The following is a 19,323-nucleotide window of genomic DNA, read 5'->3' as shown; positions in this document are numbered from 1 at the left end:
TGGATCTATTTGAGCGTAAACTGCAGTGTGGATAATACAAAAAATTGTTTTTGTTTAAGCCCTAATGGCTGAATGTATGTTCACATTAAATGTGCTTCAAAACATAGAAGGCTTTTTGATTGGGAAGTACTAGATGTGCTCGAAAAGTGCTAACTGCTTGCCAGTGTCTTCTTTGACATGACAGTCGCAGAATCGAGCAGTACAGAGAATCCGCTCTCGGGTTTTTTCGGATTTTTCGTAGGTTCAATCGGGCTTTTTCGTGTGCGGGCAACGTTTCGAGCGCTCCGCAGGTTTGTTGCATTTTTTGTGTGTATGTTGTTTGCAGAATACTGTGCATCGGAAATAGTTGTTGTGTCCAGCAAAATGGTGAATTGAGGCTGTTCTGCGTGTGCCGTGACAAACAACAGCTAAAGTGGGCTTCGCAGCAACCACAGCAAGAAGCCATCGATTTGATGCCAACGAGCTAGAAAAAACCCAGTGTGGAAGGTTAATTAAGTGCGTGAGTGGTTTTCATCATCTCGCGGCGCTGCTAAGGTTAAATGGTGTATTGGGGCTCAATTGAGAACGAAGTTTCCGTTGCCCCAAACAAATCTCTGCGATGTTGTCCAAACGGTGCTGTGTGCGTCGTGTTGATGGTGTGATTGTGTGCGGCTACATGGAACAAAAGCTTCCTACCATACGGAAGTCATAAACGGCGTTGAAAACGAGTGTAAAACATTGCGACATGCAAACCCTGAATTCGTTGGTGAAACAGTGAACAGGATTCACAGAGTGTTCCCGTGAATGCAAATTTCACCAATCCAGGCCATAACTTTGCGCAACCTTGCCGCAAATGGCGAGCTTAGAAAATCGCCCACACAGTGACGTGTGACCCACCGTAGTGCGCCTGAAGCGCCTCCCCATGATGCGAAGTGCTTACACTGATTTACAAACAAATTCCATTACACTGCGTGACCGTGAACGTATCGATATGTTCGTAGCTTTGCATATCCGTAACATAGCCTAGTCAACGACCCGATGGGGAACAAAGAAATAAGGTAAGAAAATGCCATAGCTCATAATTCTGAAAGCAAAATTCATAGCACCTCAAGCTCACAGCTGTTAAAATATTGCGGATGGCAGCCTCTGCACAGACACAGTGACACGCAAAATTAAGGGCTTCGCTATCTTCACGCCAGCCGTGACTCAATTTTATTGGTTTGGTGGCGAATGTGCCTCCATTGCATGCCCCAAAGCATGCTGTGTACTTACGTCACCTCGTATTAGAGGGAAAACTGTGCCAATCGTCGTTCGACTAGTTTTCATTCGGAGCCCGCTCCTAACCCGGAAGGGAGTTTAGGATGGGACAGTCAAACTAGGAACGATTCGTTCGCGCGAGTTAGGTGAACCACTAACGAGAACGAAACATATGTTTCGAATGGGTTGGTGCTTGTTAAGGCTTCCCCTGTGTTTCGATTGGTCCCCGGGACCAGGACACACCGATTCCGTGGGTCTTTGGTTGTCTCTTTTTGCTACAGTTTATCCAAAGCCTTGTTGGTTGGCACTGAACGTGAAGTGAAACGATACCAATCAATGGATCGAACCCAGCGGGTACTTTCATTTTATGTAGCACGTTTCAAAAGCGCAGCCACGCAACAACCTTGCTGAATAGTAAGAGAAGAGGGGTTGTCCTACTTCGTGGCGACAGTGGAGATTATTCAGAGTACGTGGTTGATCACAGGGTATTAGGTTGTTTAAAAAAGAAAAAAGGTGATGCTTTAAACGGTGATCAGGTTAGCAAAACGGTATGGTTTTGGGTAGAAGGAAAGTGCGCATTATGTGACATATGTTTCACTCATTTATGCAAACCATAACATGTATTTTAATTGTATTTGACTCGATAAAAGCTGTTCGTCCGAGCAAAAGTAGGTGAGTTTTCGTTTTGTCGAAGAAAACACGCGTAACAATTAGTCGACGGAAAGGTAAAAAATGTTTTGTCCTGGAGCACTGAAACGATTATTGTTGATTATGTCTTGAAAACATGAAGAATCAAATCACACAGATAGATGGCGGACAGGAGACATCCTGCTTTGCGTGTTGTGCACTTCGCGGAATATAGCAATCAGCCATAATTGTTGTCAATATTCCAACGCTTGCCTCCTTGGGATACGAACAAGGGCTTGGCAACGCAGGGCTAAATGCTACGACCGCCTGGCAGCGAAGATCATAATAATGTTGCAAGCCTGAGCATGCGAAGGAACGTAACGGCATTATGGCCACTTTGAAGGGCAAACCATTGGGCCAGCACACAATACATAAACATGTCCGATATCTCTAGTTGCAGGCCGATGCGATGTTCAGAGCTATTTTAAAGGGCTAGACTACAGCAAAATGTATGCTGAAGATGATGCTATCTTGTGCTCGAAATGAATAGGACAGTGAAAACGAAAATTACGGCAAGGATGCGTTTATCGTGTGCTTCTCTTTCTGGAGAACCTTTTAATAATGTGTTTCGTCCGTCCTTGAATCCTTTCACTTGCCTATTTTAATGAGCCTGAGCAGTGTAAATATAGCATACTAAAGAATAGGCCAAATACTGAAGAATAACAGTTTTATTGATAATCCTTTCTATGTTGTCTACTTTCAGATCTTTGGCGAAAACTGGAACGGGAAGATTGTGGAAAAAGAACGACACAGTTGTGAACACTTTGCTTTAGCTGCATTTTTTAGTCGCTTTTGTCTTCCTACAGCGAAGTTAGCTTAATTGCCTCTTAAGTCTTCCACATGCCATTGAAATGAAGATCTGCAAGCCGCAGAGAGTGGGACCGTAAAGGATTTCACGTGATTGGCAAAAGCTTGCTTTGACTGTGCATATTCGAACGAGCCGTTCAATGAGCATACCTACTCTGGTGCACAATGCTGATTGAGGAAAAGCGCGCGAAAGTGATGCTGCTGCTTTACTAATCGGCACGAAAACACGCATCGCTCCGACTTTGCGGATCGAAGCGTAATAGTAGAGAGTGGCGACGAAAGCGGCTTATTTTTTGCACGAGTGAATAATTAGTTGCGTGAACGAAACAGGGCTCGTTGCGTAGGGAAGAGGTGTGTCTAGAGCTGTAGTGTGATGGTCGATGGTGATCAAAGCGTTACAGTGCGTTACTACGCGAAGTTACATGGCAATCAGAGCAGGCGGTGGCGGGGCTTGAGCTTTGATCGTGCTACTTCGTGCTTAGAAAGTGATTCTTGTCTTCACGCTTCTGAAGGGGTAAAATGTCCAATGTTTCTAATTTCTTTTTCTCTCTACTCTCTTGCCGGCTGCTAGTATCAATGTGTTGGCTTTGAATGAATTGAAAAGCGTTCGACTTTACAGTGCACCTGAGTGGTAACACCTTTCCACCGCGGATTCGATCGCGCGCTCGATCGAACCAGCGCATAAGTGAACATAAGTGCGTTTGCAGTATTTCAATTCCTTGTTGGCCACGTGAAGCGTGCGCGCTGAAAGCTGTTTGTGTGACGCAAAGGACGAAATCATGAGCACGGAACATCCGGCAGCAAGCGAGCTGCTGGCCAACGCCACCGCTGCATCCACCGCAGCGGGGGCCGCCCTCAGCTCGGCCAAACCGAACATTCTTGTTCGTCTGACAGACGCACCGGCCGCAGCCCTGGCCATCGATCCGATCATCAACCACGTAGGCGATGGTATCTTCTTACAGGCCAAGACGGCCCAGATTTTCGCCGGCATCTGTGTGTGGATGGCCCTGTTCATCACGTGTCAGCAGGTAAGTTGTCGGCATGGCCAAAAGATAACTTTAGAACCCCATTGGATCTGCATGAGTTGTATCATTTTGCCCCGTACTACATAACGCCGGGGTGGAACTATTAGCTGTGTTCATACACTTTGGGTGGCTATCTGATGTGAATTCCGACAAATAGGGTAAACTCCCGTGAATGTTTCCGGTTGACTGCCACGGCAGTAAAATATGCCTTTAATCGTCACCGCCACACACACTAGCGCAATTGCGTTGGCCGAAGAACGGTCGAAAGGAACTCGTGCGTATCGCGGAAATGGCGAAAATCCTGTCCGGAGCCGCACCATTGTTTAGAGTCGCTGGTCACGGACTTGTAAGCACATGCAATGCATTGTAGGCCGTTGTTATACTTGCAACATAAATTGGTGGTATCACGCAAGGGAGGATGGAAAAGTTTGGGTTCTCGGTTCGCGGTCGATTGCCGGCGATTGATGATGTCGTTGGAAGTTTCCCCAAACTTGCAATACTGCAAATATATTGTCTCGTTTTCGGGGTTCGGGGTTCGGGGTTTGTAAATTCTTCGTTATCAAAATATTTTTCGATAACACCAAAGAGTTGGTGGAAGTGACGTCGCGAAAAAACCCACTACCACTAACGTGCACGACATCTTTATTATTCTTGTGGCCCGCGGGCGATGTGCAGTTCTCGTCGGCGTCGCCGTCGCTGTCGTCGTCGTCATGTGTCTGCGTCCTTGAGTGGGACGTGCTACGGCTTGCGGCCAATCCGGTTTCGTGCCTTCTTAGCCTATCATTTTCCCCGACGGAGTCACCAACCTCTGCTTCCTCCGGCAACGGTTTCTTGCGGACAATAGTGCGCCACTCTGTGTCTGAGCCAAGAGCCCGGCCTGGCGGTTGAGACGACCACTCTATGCAACCGCAAAGGTAACAACACGTCTGAATAAGTTCGGAATTATAACTTCATGTAGCACTTTCAAATACCCCCGGGAAGGTGACCCTGTGCATGTTAAATGAAGGCGAAAACCACCATAAAGAGCCAGCGGATGTACTGCATTCTCCTGTGTGCCAATGGAGTGGTGCTCTTGCTTGCACTATCCGGGCGAAAAACGAATAATGTTGACGGAAACAAAACTTGACAATATTTTGAGTGTCACGTCTTTAAAAGGCCCAATGGCCAAAGATCTGCTGCTAGCGTCAGACCGAAAAAAAATCGATAGGCGCCCAGCGGGACAGGTTCACCTGATAATAGATTCACGTCCCTTACCGCCGCCTTCACGTGACGGTATCGCAAATGGGAAAAGTTTTAATTCCATAAGTTTTTTCCGTCCCCTTGCACCCGACTCCGGTCAGGTGGATTCCGTCTCCTCATTTACTGACCCGTAGGCTTTTTGCGTACATGTGTCCACGGCCATAATTAGATTGAAACACGTTGCAACCTTGACCAAACCGAAGAAACCGTGCAGTGCATATACTAATTCTCAGTTGAACGCTTTTGACGTGCACGTTGGACATTTTACTCGCAGGCCGACAGGCTCCGGGGTGGAGCGCGGATCGTCATTTACGCACCGCCCCTCTCGCAGGTCACATAACTTGAAACCAACGGCGAGGAACGCAGTCTCTTTAAGGTGGACTTAAAGGTCGTTTGGGATTGTTATTATTTTCCGCCGGGGCCACCTCCGCCGCACGGTTTATTGGATTGTCGATGTCGGTTGTAAAATTGGCCGAATATTATGAAACACGCCACTCCAACACGGGCGGTATCAGCTATCAATAAACCAAGAGATTCGCCCATTCACGCAACTTTGGTGAGAGCTCATGACGCTTTCAGCGAACCGCGAGCCATTTTGATCGATAGTGTGATATACTTTGTGTGGCACCTTTTCCCTTTCAATCACGAAGACTACATCCAGTTTTATGGGTATGTTTTTTACAAGACCTCCATTGAAAAGAAGGAACAGTAAAAAGGCGGAAATTGGCCGGATAAGTTCCGATGTATTTTCTTTCGTGAAGAGGTTTAGTGTGTGAAATGGAAATTCTTTCACCTAGTTAAGAGTAGTTTGTTGCATCCACAATGATCGCTGCCTTTCAACACTTACTGACGAGACTGATAACTGTTGTCTGTCCGTCCTGGTCATCAACCCAGATGCCTAATCGGTCGGTAAGCATTTTTGTGTGCGCCAACATGGGCGCTTTTCTTGCCTGTGATGCGTTACGATGATATCCGCTCCTTGTTAGCCGTCCATCCGATACCATCCCAATCGCGAACCATGATGCTGCGATCAGGACGGTGAATTTTTCTTAAGCTAAGCACCGGTAATGGGGCCTTTTGCCGGTTGAACATACCCTGCAAAGCTGTACCGTTTGTGTTTTGCGATCATTGGCCAATTAAAAAGACACGAACTGTGTATGATGATGGGCGTCTGCCACGAGACGTGAAACCGATGCGGAAGAGAAAAAGGCCATACTTTTGCATGGAAATGCGAGCTTTTCCGTGGCCAGCTTTCAATCAGTTTCGGGATGTGAAAGTAATACCATTATTAAAAGGCTTTCACGAGTGGATTCTGCAGATTTTGATGATCCGGTTGGGACAGACGGGAAAGAAACGAACGAAGCCCCCCATTTAATGATGCTATATTGCTCACTAACAACGTTTCACTTCAAATGCTCTTGTGGCTCAATTTATTGTTCACATTTCCTTCATATCCTCCCCAATTTAAAGACCCGAAAACATCAAAGTTATATGCACTTTTCAGTCGTGTATTGGTCACGCTTTGCTTTCGAATGGAACGTTCAGCACCAGTGCCGTGTTGTCAACAAGGGGCAAACAAAAACGGGTGAATGGGCAAACGATGAAATGTCAAGGACGTCGTGAAGCAACGAATGGACCCCCGCCGCCAGAATTGACGATTCTCTTTCGCTCCAGTTTGGGTCACCGGAATGTGGCACTATTATTTGTTGATTAGTTCGTGTCGTGGTGGTTTGAATATTATTTTGCCGTTTAGTCCAACGGCGACTGCATTACGTAATGATTGATATGCTGCCATGCACCCGTTGGCAGCTTCTTCATGAAGGTCCGGGAAATGGACTATGCGAAAAAAAGGGACACTATATGATGCTAATGTGTACGATGCACCGTCTGTGGGGACCAAAAAGGGGCCAAAGAAAGACCGGCGACCACTGGCACAAAAAGTATGTAAATTCTAAGCTGGTTGGCGGCGGGATTGTGGGTTTTCCTCGCCCGTTCTCTTCTGAGGCCTCACAGCCGCACGACAAGGTGCATCCAACTTTTGCGCAGAATGGCCCGTCCAGGATCTGGTGCTAAAAGCGCAAAGATGCATAAATGATGGATGGCGTTGTTGTGGTTGTTCGCCCCAGTGATGGTCGTTTTGACCCGAGAAATACTCTCAAAATAAGACATAAAGCCCCGCCGGGGTCTTTTAATGAAAAATGTGTATTGTGGTTCTGTTTGAACAATAGGAACTGTTGAAGAAACGGTACACTACACTGCACCATTGGGACATAACCTTGATGGTGTCCCATTATTTATGCTGGTTTGCATTCGGGCTTTCTCCATCCATCCGCCAGGAATGCGCGTCTTAAACTGTGGACCGTTCGTGACACCGAAAAGTCACGCCGGGCGCCTATTTAAATGCAAAAATCTTCTTCGAAACGTCGATTAAGCGTAACTTGTAGTCCACAACGACGGTGTATAAAGTTACCCGAAAGTAGGAAACTCTATTAATGCTCTTTACATTTTGGGTGACTCTGTGAATGGAGAGTTTTGAGCAAAGCGATGCTCTCCTTTGACCGTAATGCACAATAAGGTCACTACCCCGTGCTCCATTTGATCGCCGTGGGTTATGCTCGAACCGGCAGGTCGTGCGGCAGAAAGGTGGAAGAAATGTTTCCATGTTCCCACGATTTCAACTCGTCCGCGAACCACGCGATGATTCGCAGATAGCTACCCAAACCGGTTTGAGCCAGCAAATGGACTCCTCTGAAGACCTCCCGAGACCCTCCGGGGTGGCACAACAATCGTTCATGCGGCGGCGGCGGCCCTGTTCACGAAAAGGGGATCGTTCAACTGTTTCACATCTGAGCCTCTGCTTCGGTCGAATATCCTGGCAACCCTTGTTTAGGGACCAACCAACAGCCCTTGGGGCTGTAATGGTTCTGCGTTTTTACGCATTGTTAATTTCCCTACCGGAAAGCGAATCGAACGAACCACCCTTTGATGGTGCAAAGCTCTTCCTGGCCCTGGGCGCTCCCCGATACCAAGAACAGCAGCGCAGGCCCATCCGCAGGCAAAGAAGGAAGTGTTCAGCGTTGCCCATACCTTTCTGCATATCAGCAGCCGTGCGGTTCGGAAAATCGATGGTGAATTGTTTATGCAGCCATTCGGAGAACATTATTGAGTGTCTTGAATCTGATTTCCGTTTCGCGGCTAACCGGGCAGATGCCAGCCGTTGTCGACGTTTGGGGAGGAAACACCTGTTGCTTCAAGTTGGCGATGGTCTACATTTCTCTAAGTGGAGCACCACAGTTGAACCCTTGTTTTTAGCTCTCCAGCATAGCAAGATCAATGTCGCTCTTGTTTCGCGCAATTGAGATTTAACCGTTTAACACTACTCAATCGATCAACGGACGGTTGGACTTATAAAAAAGATCATTGGTTAGTGAAGAAAGTGTGCAAAAACTAATCCCAGACACATTTCAACACTCAACCGTTCCGGTCGAAAAGTTAATCTGACATTTTCTGTTGCAAAACTTCGTTGCGAACACGTTTTAGCGGATGCAGGCGGATTATCTGCTTGGCTGCGGTGGTGAGCGGCGTCGATCAGTAACGATCGCCGGGGTAAAATCAAGATGCGCACACGGCTCTCAAGGTGGCGCTCTAACAACCTTTGCGCCGAATCGACGGGGCCGTATCAGAAGCGCTTTGAGCTAATTGCTATTTTACTGCATTTTCCTTTTTCCCTTCCAATCCGACGAAACGAAGATTAAGGTCCCCCCATATAGGAGCGAAGGTGAGAAAGTAATTATGTTCTCTTCATTTCATGGCTAACGGACCCCCACCGGGGGGGTTACGCACTTTTGTTGCACACCCCGCGGATGATGACCACAAGATAGATAGTCCGGTCGGGTCACCAAATTGCGGTGCTTCATTGGCGCGTTTTTTTTGTTGCCCTCTGATCTCACTTTCGTCGTATACTTTTCCCCCCTTTTCCACCTTGTCCAATGGCCCGCTCCGAACTGTTTCCGATGAGAAAATAAACAATAATCACCGTGCGTGTGTTGTCATAAAATGTTTTGCGCAAGCTTCTCCACCGCCACCCGGTGACGAAAGGGCTTCGGATTTGATTTGTAACGCTTCCGGAGGCAATCAAAACATATAAATAACTCCTGGCCACACTGGGCCGCGCCGTGTGTACAGTCCGCAGCCTTGTGGTTTGTTGTGAAAATGCGGCTACAGTTTAATAATTTCAGGAGCGCACTGACACGTGCGCGGTTTCTGTGGTTTGTAATCAATTTCTTGTGGCGCGGTGGTCTATTCCTGTCTCGTCTGTAGGAGGAACTGCAAACGGATGTGGCGCGCTTGTTAAAGTTTGTTGCAGCAACATCTATTTAGCGGACGACACGACACGGAACGGAACTAAGCGGACCAACTGAGTTACTCCGGTAGGCGCAATACTTTGTGTCGCGGTTGACTCAATTGTCGTTAAATTCTGGGCGGCAAATGGCCCCTTTTTATGGGCTTCCCTAATTTGCCGTTGGCACGAACTCTCAAACAACGACCTGGGCCTGGCACAACAAAAGCATGTTTTAGGACATTTGCTTTGGCCTGCGTTATTGATAATTAGTATTTTTAATTTATGGCTGTTTTGTAAATTAAAAATTGTGTCAAAGAGTGGCTAACCGTTCCTCACATTTTTTTTGGCAATCCATCGCGGGACACATCCTGTCCACGGTGGTGTGATGAAGTGCGTCGAAACGTGTAAATCACTCACTGTCACGAAAAGTCGGGGTGTGTGCCGCTGGCTGGCGTCATGTTTCACCGGCGACCCTCAATCAATAATATCGATTTTGGGCCTGCGGTTTAATTTTTACCACCACCACCACCACCGAAGGAGAGGGCTAAGATAGTTGATAGAAACCCACACACAAATCCACCGTGGGCCGTGGGTCAACGGAGTGTTCGAGTTCCTGAAATGGTGGAGTTCCGATGGATCCTCTCGCCCGAAACATCATCAGGAGCATGATAATTACTAGCTTGAGTTGGGAGCGAGGACGATGGTGCTACTACGAAGGGCCTCGCGATGGACCCCCAATGGACCTCGCACACCTGTTAATGATTGATAAGTGACTCACACGACACCACACCGAACGCCGCAAATGGAACGATCGTTACACGCCTTGTTCGTGTGTCTTTTCCTGGAAAAACTGTCTTCAACCATTTACCGTTTCATGCATTTCATAAGCGCCTGAAGGTAGCGGGTCCTTTCACTTTAGGGGCTTGAATGAAAGCCTTTTGCGCGTCCTCTCCGCGTAACGGCGTGAAAATTATGCCACAGCTCGCTTGTCATTGGACAGTAAAGGGTGGTTATGTGCGATAATGTTACGTCGGTTGGAATATTTCAGTGCCACCGATCATCTTCGTTCCGCAAAAGTGTCATTTATGGACGAATGGCTTTTCTCCTACACTATTTCGTAACGTATGGAACCGTTATCTAAAAGATTTGGGCCCGAAAGAATGCCCGTTCTCCGATTCCGACACTCGGTTTTGCTGATTCCGTTTGCGAAAAAGATTAGCAGCGGGTAGTGGTATCCGTACGGTCCCCATGGCTTCATTAGCGCCCTGTTCGTAATGGTTCGCGTCTCGGCGAAGAATGAACAACTAGAAACACTAGTCATCGATTCGCTTAGTGGACATTTCTTTTCGTACGCACCCACGGAAGCGTTCGCCAAGGCCCCATGACACTTTCTGTGTGATTATTATAATAGGCCGCATTCCGGGGGGCCTAGTTGATGGGACATTATGGGCAACAATCATTATGTGGTCCTCGAAAAAAAAGGAAACTAATATGCGCCGAAATTGATGGCTTGGCTGAAAGGGCGACCATCTGACACGTCGCACAGCCGCCAGTCGTTGGGCAGTGGTAGCGGACCGGTGCAGGCATTCCTTTATCAAATTACCACTCCGTCGTCAATATGTCCGATCGACCTCCGATGACGACGTGTGTTCGTTCGGCCTACCGTCGATGATAAGCTTACTTTATCAACACCCCGGTGGAAAGTGGCCTATCAAGGTGATAAAATTCGAGCAAGGGCCCGCGGTACGTCGTTGAAATGAAATGAACGTCGTCGGAAATTAGTATAAAAATAATGGCAGCATTCTGTGGCCACCAACCTAATACCCGATACCCAGGCCCTGATGTTACCCTCTTTTACGATTGTTGCCATTGTTTCGTGTTCTGCGTCGCGTGCACGTGCAAGGACACGTTTGTTCCTTCGTTTTTGTCGAAGCCCCTTCGGTCGTTGCTCGAGTCCCAATGGCTTGAGGGATTGAGTCCTTTTCCGCCGAAGTATGCAATGGGCTCGGAGCTCGGCTGAAAAATGTGAAAGAAAATGCATTTTTCAATGCGACGCTAAAAAGAGATCGTACACAATACACACGCATACGGTTCCGAGCCATTCATTGTTTAGTTTACTTTCAATGGCTCTTGTATGACTCGAATCAGCGTGCAATTAATTGGTGGTGGCAGAAGATACATAAACAAAATTGTTTTCCCTGCGCTACGCAGGCTTATAAGAAGCTCAATCATCCGTAAGGGCTCTTGGCGCGCTTGGCGCCAAAGGAGAAGGCGCTTTAAATGGTTACAAATGTGTCCCTCGCAGGGTAATTTTTCTTCCGTGCAGCATCTGCAGGTTTTGCACGTTCAGTGCGGTGGCCGTTGATCCTTGAAAGCTCTCCGCGCCCCCGAACTCCCTCTGCCTCTGGTGCCTCTCGTCCTACGAACCGGATGAAAACGTATGACCCAAGTCTGTGCTTCACGTTCCGGAGCTGGTGCAGCGGTCCATTTATCGAGGATTAAGTACCGAACGTGCCCTTAATCCGTCTTTACTTGAAACGTTCGTTTTTCTTGTGCCCGAACTTTACGTGCCATGGGCATGGTTTCCACCTGCCACTAGCGGCTACTACTTACCGTGTGGCCGCTTAAAATGCGTTTTTTTGTGGTAAAAAGAAACTACGGTATCACCACACGCCACGGGGCGGTGTTTTGCAAACCATCAAAAGAATTTTGGCGCAAAATGAAGAGACCATATCCAACTTATGTTGGGGAAATATTTGTGTATGCCTTTTTCATTCATTTCGAGAATGCAGTGCGTGGTATGGATCTGATCGATGTTACCGACGATCGCTCCGTGCAGAGTCCGGTGATCAAGTGTTGCTAAATATAAATGCCAACATCTTGTCGATGTTGACATAAACGCGCACTCGATCATCCGGAGCGAGCGCAATGTTTATGCGTTCTATGATGCAAATCGCTTGGTGGCCCATTTTTCCGAGACCCACAGGCATTCCCAGTCGGCAGGAAACAACATCAAACGGACGTTTACGAAACGGACGTCTCGTCGTCGTCGGTCAGAGGGACCGCTGTAATGTTTTTTCTTTTGCTTGATCGATCGATCGATGTCCGACGGAGCCACAGACTCGGCTGAACAATAATATTCCAAACTTCCAACAGAACTTTGAAATGGTCAACATCTGCCCTACACTCCGTTTTAAAGTTGAGCTCCCCGTTAACCGCTGCGACCACTAGTGGGACGGGCTTTCATCGTTGGGCATTTTCCGTAGATAACATCAAGCTGGTCATAAAAAAGGAAAGACACCCATCAAACGCTACAGCACGCGCGGCCACGCATCACAGAAAGTCACGCAGCGCGAGCAGAGAGTGTTTAAGGATCGGTTGCAACTTTGTATCTATTATGACCGCGTGCTCTGTGTAACGCCTCTAATGAACGTGCAAAAATCAGCGGCACCCTGCCCTGATGCGCTGATGGACCGAGAGAGCGATTGTTTGGTTAAAGTCACCGGACTGATTCCACTTTCCACGGCAGCGGGAACCCGCAATTTGGGTTGATTATTCTGTAACGTTAGCGGCTCGTGGGGGGTTGTGGTAACATTTTGGAACTCTAGTCCATTTTCGGGCCGGTCGGACTTGAGGTTATACAAGTCCCCGCCAAACCCATCGCAGCACAACGGGAACATTGTACCCAAACGGTGGGTGGTTACTGTGGGTATCATAAACAACCCAAGCCCGCCCCCGGATTATGTAGGTCTTCCGCAACAGTGCCACGCGGGCAGAGGAGAGCCTATTTTCGTTTTAAATTGTTCCCGCGTCCCCGCGGGAGCGTGTTGTGGACAAAACGTCTTTGGGAAGCTGCTCGCTCGTTTCACTTTCAGTGTGATGAATATTTAATGATACTTCTGTGCAGTAAACACACAACACCATTATTCGGACTGTAGTTTTGCCACCGTCATCTCTGGGGAAGTAACAAAAGAATGCAGAATGCTTTGCGTTGGGTTCCCTGGAGCCAGAGCCACCGCTTACATTCGTTTCCTTCTTTGCCGTGCCGTTTTAGATCTATCAACACCTTCGGTGGTACACGAACCCGCAGGAACAGCGATGGATCGTCCGAATACTGTTCATCGTGCCGATCTACGCCACCTACTCGTGGGTCAGCTTACTGTTCTTCAACTCGGAGAGCGTTTACGTGTACTTCTTCACCGTACGGGACTGCTATGAGGGTAAGCTTGATCGAGGTGCCCTCAAAACGGCTCGAGAAATCACTTACCGGATGGGGCTCTTTTGCCCATCTGTCTCTCCCGCTCTCTCTCTCTTGTTTTGCAGCATTCGTGATCTACAATTTCCTGTCTCTGTGCTACGAGTACCTCGGCGGCGAAGGCAACATCATGTCGGAGATCCGCGGTAAACCGATCAAATCGTCGTGCCTGTACGGCACGTGCTGTCTGGCGGGCAAAACGTACACGATCGGCTTTCTGCGGTTCTGCAAGCAGGCCACCCTGCAGTTCTGCCTCGTCAAGCCGCTGATGGCGTTCATCATAATTTTCTTGCAGGCCTTCAATCACTACCACGATGGCGACTGGAGGTAGGTCCTCTCGAGACGTTGCGCGAAAAGCGAGTTTTGAATGTACCTTGGCCACAATCAATAACTCTCCGTACGCGTGACCTGCATGCGGCCAAGGAGTAGTTGTATGGCTTCTCTCTCGTGTTCTAATAATAAATCCATGCGTTCCCCGTTTCGTTCCTCCAACAACAGTGCTGATGGTGGCTACATTTACATCACCGTCATCTACAACATTTCGGTGTCACTGGCGCTGTACGGGCTGTATCTGTTCTATTTCGCCACGCGAGACCTCCTGACACCGTTCGATCCGGTGCTGAAGTTCTGCACTGTCAAGTCCGTCATCTTCCTGTCCTTCTGGCAAGGTATGGCGCCCTCGTCCGCTCCTCGCAGAGCAGACCGCAAACTAACACGACCTCTCTATGCTCTAGGTGTTGGACTGGCCATTCTGGAAAAGGCAGAGGTCATCTCGCCGATCGTTGATGCCGGAGGATCGACCACGTCGGCCGGTACGGTGTCGGCGGGCTATCAGAACTTCTTTATCTGCATCGAAATGCTGTTCGCTGCCATCGCTCTACGATATGCATTCCCTTATCAGGTAGGAAGAGAGAGTGGGCCGAACGATGAACGGTTCCCGGTTCTAACCCCTTTTAAACCTATTTCGCGAAGGTTTACGCGCAAAGCTGTATGACTGATGCTCACGGACGATCGGTGACGATGCAGTCGATCTCAAGCAGTCTGAAGGTTAGCCAAGACGGCCGCGTAAGTGCGTGAACGTGGAGAGCACCGTACTAACCGTTAAACTTTTGCACCCGTAGGAAACGATGAACCCGAAAGATATTATGACGGACGCGATACACAATTTCCATCCGCAGTATCAACAGTACACGCAGTACAGCTCAGGTATGTGTTCACGGTTGATTCGTTTCTCGCTAAACGACCCTTTTCGTCGATGATCGTTCTCCGAGGGGTCACAAATCAATTCACAATGTGTTTGTTAAACTCTATGCACGAATGTTACTTGGCCTGATACTTTCTCTTAGATCTTTTAGCAGTTTACGTGCCCGTTTCGTATTACTGATGTATGCCTTGCTTGTTTTTTATGTTTATCTGCTAGTTTTTTCTTTTCTTTTTTGTACACTCGATGTTGTGTCTGTGATGCCTGACAAGTCTTCGGCACAACTCGGTAAGCACTGCTCCTTGGTTCCGTTCTCCAGTTCCGGGGAGCGAAAACTACTTCCATGTCGTGTCCAATCAGCACAACCCTTTTCGACACCATGCTCTGTGTAAATCTCTATCGCTCGGCGTAAAACAGCGGCCTAGTTGTGCACCTGTGCGAATCTTGCGAAAGTGGATATGGTAAAATTTGGCAACCTATTTTGTGCTCTTGCAGACTATCCGTCGCCCATCGACCGGCAAATCAGCGAGCGGAAGCACTTTCAAGCGCCGCAGTACTTGAAAAGCTACTACCAGCTCCGCGAGGACGAACTGCACGTCTTGTCCAATAACGGCAACGGCAATACCCGCCATCAGTCCGGGTCGTCGTTTTCCGGCAATCTACCTTAACCGCCCTAAGCACCGCAAAACACTGCATGCATGCTCCTAGTATTGGCGGAATGCGAGGCTTTGGGGTGTGTGGCCACCCGCCGGCGTCCTTTCTTTTGTTAGCTGACAGCACACCTTACCGTTTTGTTTTCTACTACTATCACTGGCAAACTATGCCACGCACTACGGCCACACAAGCCACCGAGCGTGCACCGCTGAAAAAACCTCTTCATTTACGCAAAACAGTAAGAGGCACCAACGCGCCCAGGGGGAGATGGTCAACGTTCTTAGGAGCGATTATTTTTCACCCAATTTTAAGTTTTGTCCAAGTTTATTTCGTAATGCCCTCTGTTTTTGCTTTACTTTCTGTCTCTACCTTTACAGAAGTGGTTTCGCAGATGCCTTATGAGAGACTTTGAATATCAAAATGATGGACCCGTGTGTAATCCACTCTTTTTATCTTTAGCGCGTAACACGGTACTCTAGAGTTTTGTGTGTGCACAGTTCGGAGCGGAGGAACCGCAACGACATGCAAAAGAAAAAAAAATACGGACGAAGTTAACTGAATTCGGAATCGCGATCAACAAAGCTCCCCCTTTTAATCTTATATATTTTATAATATCATTAATTTTTAAAACAAAAAAGAGAAAGTGGAGGAAAAACAACAATGGACCGTAAGATCATACACCCAAACCCCAACAATGGTGATAACGGAATTGGCCTTATTCGCAGACATGAGATTTATTTGCAAAGAAGTAAGCGATTAATCAAACTGTTTTGAAAGATTTTTAAATTTTGTCGGTACATCGGGGGACTTTTAAACGATTTTTGTCTTCAAAATTAAATCAGTGCTACTTAAAAACGAACGAAAAAACAACGATATCACTTAAGAAAACCTTCTCAGCCGCCGGTTAGCTGGTTGAGGATAAGTATAAAACCTTCAGCCATGATGCAGGTATAGAGGATGATAAAATACAAATACTGAAATGGCATGCAGTCCGCGTCAGCACGGTTCTATCAAATTCTAAGGATGGTTCTAACGTTTGGCCCACAAATCGTGCGACGATACATGCAACAAAAGAGACAAGACATCCGCGGCGGCTCCACCAACACGACCATCATCCATCCAGTTCTGTGTCCGCACGTTGCTTTTGGCCGATGTTGTTCGATGCATGCGCTTTTTACCCTTCCGTTCACTCGTGCTAGCCTTATTTTGAAAGTATTTCGTGTAAATATCTACTCCTGTCGGTTGGAAAATGGACACCACTCGCCACATCTGCCACCCACCGCCACGGCTGCTTGTGTGTTTGTGTCTCTTTAATGCATGTACCGTTGGCTTGCTGTAGACCCTTGGTGCCGGGCCCGGGACGTAAGATCAAACGACGCGCGCAACAGTGAAGGTAATGTTCCTTTTGAGCAATTGAGCAGAGTGTTGCATGGCTAAAATGTGATTTGGGAGCGAAACAGTAAATAGAACGACACGAAACAGCACAGCTCAGTTAGAATTAAATGCAGCCTGCCAGATGACATTAGGCAACGGAAGGGATAAGGAAAGCTGGAGCTGAAAAGGAACAGCATTAGAACAGAGAGTGGAGAAACAAATATCTATAATAAATCGTATCTATACTGTAACTTGCCGCTGTCAAGACAAACAATCCTAGTGCAGCCTTAGTGCAGCATCGCCAGAAAGAAGCCTTGTCCTAATTTTAGTAACTCAGTTAGACGAATCGGCGACGGGGACGATCCGCGCGATCGCCAGCATGGATGCAACACACCGGTGAGTACTACACAGCTTTCCGTTACACACGGCGCATGTTTCCGTTAAGCTCTGTGTGACCCTTTCGAGGCTGGTGGCATGTCGTTCTGTTCGATGTTTCCTCTACACACTACGGGCATGAAGCGTCGGAAGAAGCGTATGCTCTCCAACGGTGGTATGGAATCGGGGAATTAATTTGGGGCCTACCTAATTGATCACGTTTGCGCATTGCTTTAATTGCAGGAGGCAAAAATCCACGCGGCATCCGTGTGTCTTCGTACGATCCGGATGATCCTAGCTACCAGGTGGCGCAGGGCCAGCAGCAGGGCCACGGTGGCGGCGGCGGAATGAGTAGCGGAGCTACGACCGGTTCATACAATGGCAACAGTGGCGGTGGTAATGCCGGCGGTGGTCACGCTGCTGGTAGCTACATCGCCCCACCAACGTTGGGCAGCCAGCGAAAGTTTATGCCGGGCGCGGTCGTGTCGCAGAAAGTGGCCACCATCAGCCAGAACTACAATGAGAAAACTATGCTCCTATCGAGCGACGATGAGTATCAGTAAATGCGCCATTTGCACACGCGTTGCACGTTTTGGTTTCAGGCCGTTCGAATTCGTTTGTGAAGTTGCAGTCGCTGGTCGTCACTTTGTTCGGTCACTAATCTGCTTTCGTTTTCGTCCACCAAGGCCACAGCTTCGGTGTGTCGGAGAGTGTGTGTATAGGCCCCCGTAGTGTTCTGTTTCCTTCTCTGGATGTCACGTAAACAGTTTGTTATAGGAAAATAAGGTGGGACAGAATCATATTACACGTTTTACACACTAAATTACCACGTTCGGATCCAGATTACCAGAGTCACATTAGAGAGAATACTATTCCTATGTATATTTTTTGTCACGAATGGTATCACTACTATCTCACAAAGGCAAACGGGCGGATGTTATGGGATATGGTATAGGAACAAGAATACAATAATCCTGCCACAACTTTTATGAGCGCACTTGCAAAAATAGAGAGAGAGTGAGAGAGCATAAAGAACTCCACAGGCGCGAGCCACACACTACAAGCAAAAGGGAGTTGCTTTAGCGCGCTCCCGATCCGAGAACCGATTCCGTCGTTATAGCAGCACACGGCAGTCCGGTGGCTTCGAGGGCCGCGGGATAAGGATCGTCGGGCTTTGCCAATCTGCTTTCCAGTTTTTGCCGGAACCCCTTTCTGGCGCTCCTTTACTCCTCCAGAGTAAGGTTTCCGCGTCCGTCGCCAAATGTTGCCAAACGATCAAATCGAAACAAACAAATGCACCGGTGATGATAATGTGTTTTGGATGAAAGAAAAAAAAGCAAACGGGATGGCCAGATGATAGTTGATAAATTTAATGACGTAAAACGAACGCTTCCGCGCAACACCTTCTTCGGGCGCTGCCGAGAGAGTCGGCATTCGCTGATCCTTTAACCGTAGCACCATCTCACCACACAAGAAGGAAGAACTGGACTGTGGCATAGAAAGGGACTAGTTAGTGTGCTTTAAAATATATAAAAATATATTCTATATACCATACGCCAAACGGAACGGACTAGGGAGAGAGACTAAGGAACTAAGTGGACGCTCGTAATGACCGTAGAATCATAACAAATAACGTCAACAGATACTATTTCGTCGTCAATATGCTTAACGGAAGGGAAACCAAAAGAACAGTTGATTATCTTTCAAAGAACCGAAACCGACCCCAGTGACGTGAGGCGGCTATTTTTTCTAGTGGACGCTGCATGATGATGAACAAAACCTGCGGCACCCCAAGGCATCATCGTACAAAGATCGAACCTATATACATGTGCTATTGATTCTAATACATTACACGAGCCGGACGTAGTCTCCGGGGGATGTCTACCGGCGGACGGATCGGAACACAAGGAGCTCGACACACGCATAGAGCGCGATCGCTGTCGGTCGGATCGCAGTTTCAAACATAACTAGGGATAATAAAACCGAATGGAAAACTGAATTGCCTGTGCATGGCTGCATGCCGACCGCTCTCGTTCTGTTCAAGTGCACGTCTTGTGTCATTTTCAACCGGAAATGCACCGTGGTTCCCGTAGTATCGTTAATAGATAAGCATATAAGTGAATGTTGA

General features: G+C 47.9%; 1 protein-coding gene across 4 annotated transcripts; it reads left to right on the top strand.

The window, feature by feature from the left end:
* The first annotated feature begins 194 nt into the window (after nt 1–194).
* On the top strand, nt 195–19,176 carry LOC131206085 (transmembrane protein 184B). Of its 4 annotated transcripts, none has more exons than XM_058198475.1 (9): nt 195–290; nt 3,302–3,758; nt 13,391–13,556; nt 13,660–13,918; nt 14,090–14,259; nt 14,326–14,492; nt 14,564–14,638; nt 14,713–14,797; nt 17,439–19,176. In XM_058198475.1, exons 2-9 carry the CDS (start codon nt 3,510–3,512, stop codon nt 17,756–17,758), a joined length of 1,491 nt encoding a protein of 496 aa, XP_058054458.1. In that variant the 5' UTR covers nt 195–290; nt 3,302–3,509; the 3' UTR covers nt 17,759–19,176. The 4 variants fall into 4 exon arrangements, with proteins under 4 accessions (XP_058054458.1, XP_058054462.1, XP_058054459.1 ...); XM_058198479.1 differs by lacking the exon at nt 17,439–19,176 and adding an exon at nt 15,824–17,086; XM_058198476.1 differs by lacking the exon at nt 195–290 and adding an exon at nt 405–495.
* Nucleotides 19,177–19,323: the final 147 nt, after the last annotated feature.

This window comes from Anopheles bellator, chromosome 1, assembly GCF_943735745.2.
Source record: "Anopheles bellator chromosome 1, idAnoBellAS_SP24_06.2, whole genome shotgun sequence".
NCBI classification, from domain to species: Eukaryota; Metazoa; Arthropoda; class Insecta; order Diptera; family Culicidae; genus Anopheles; species Anopheles bellator.
This window is presented reverse-complemented; position numbering and strand designations above follow the sequence as displayed.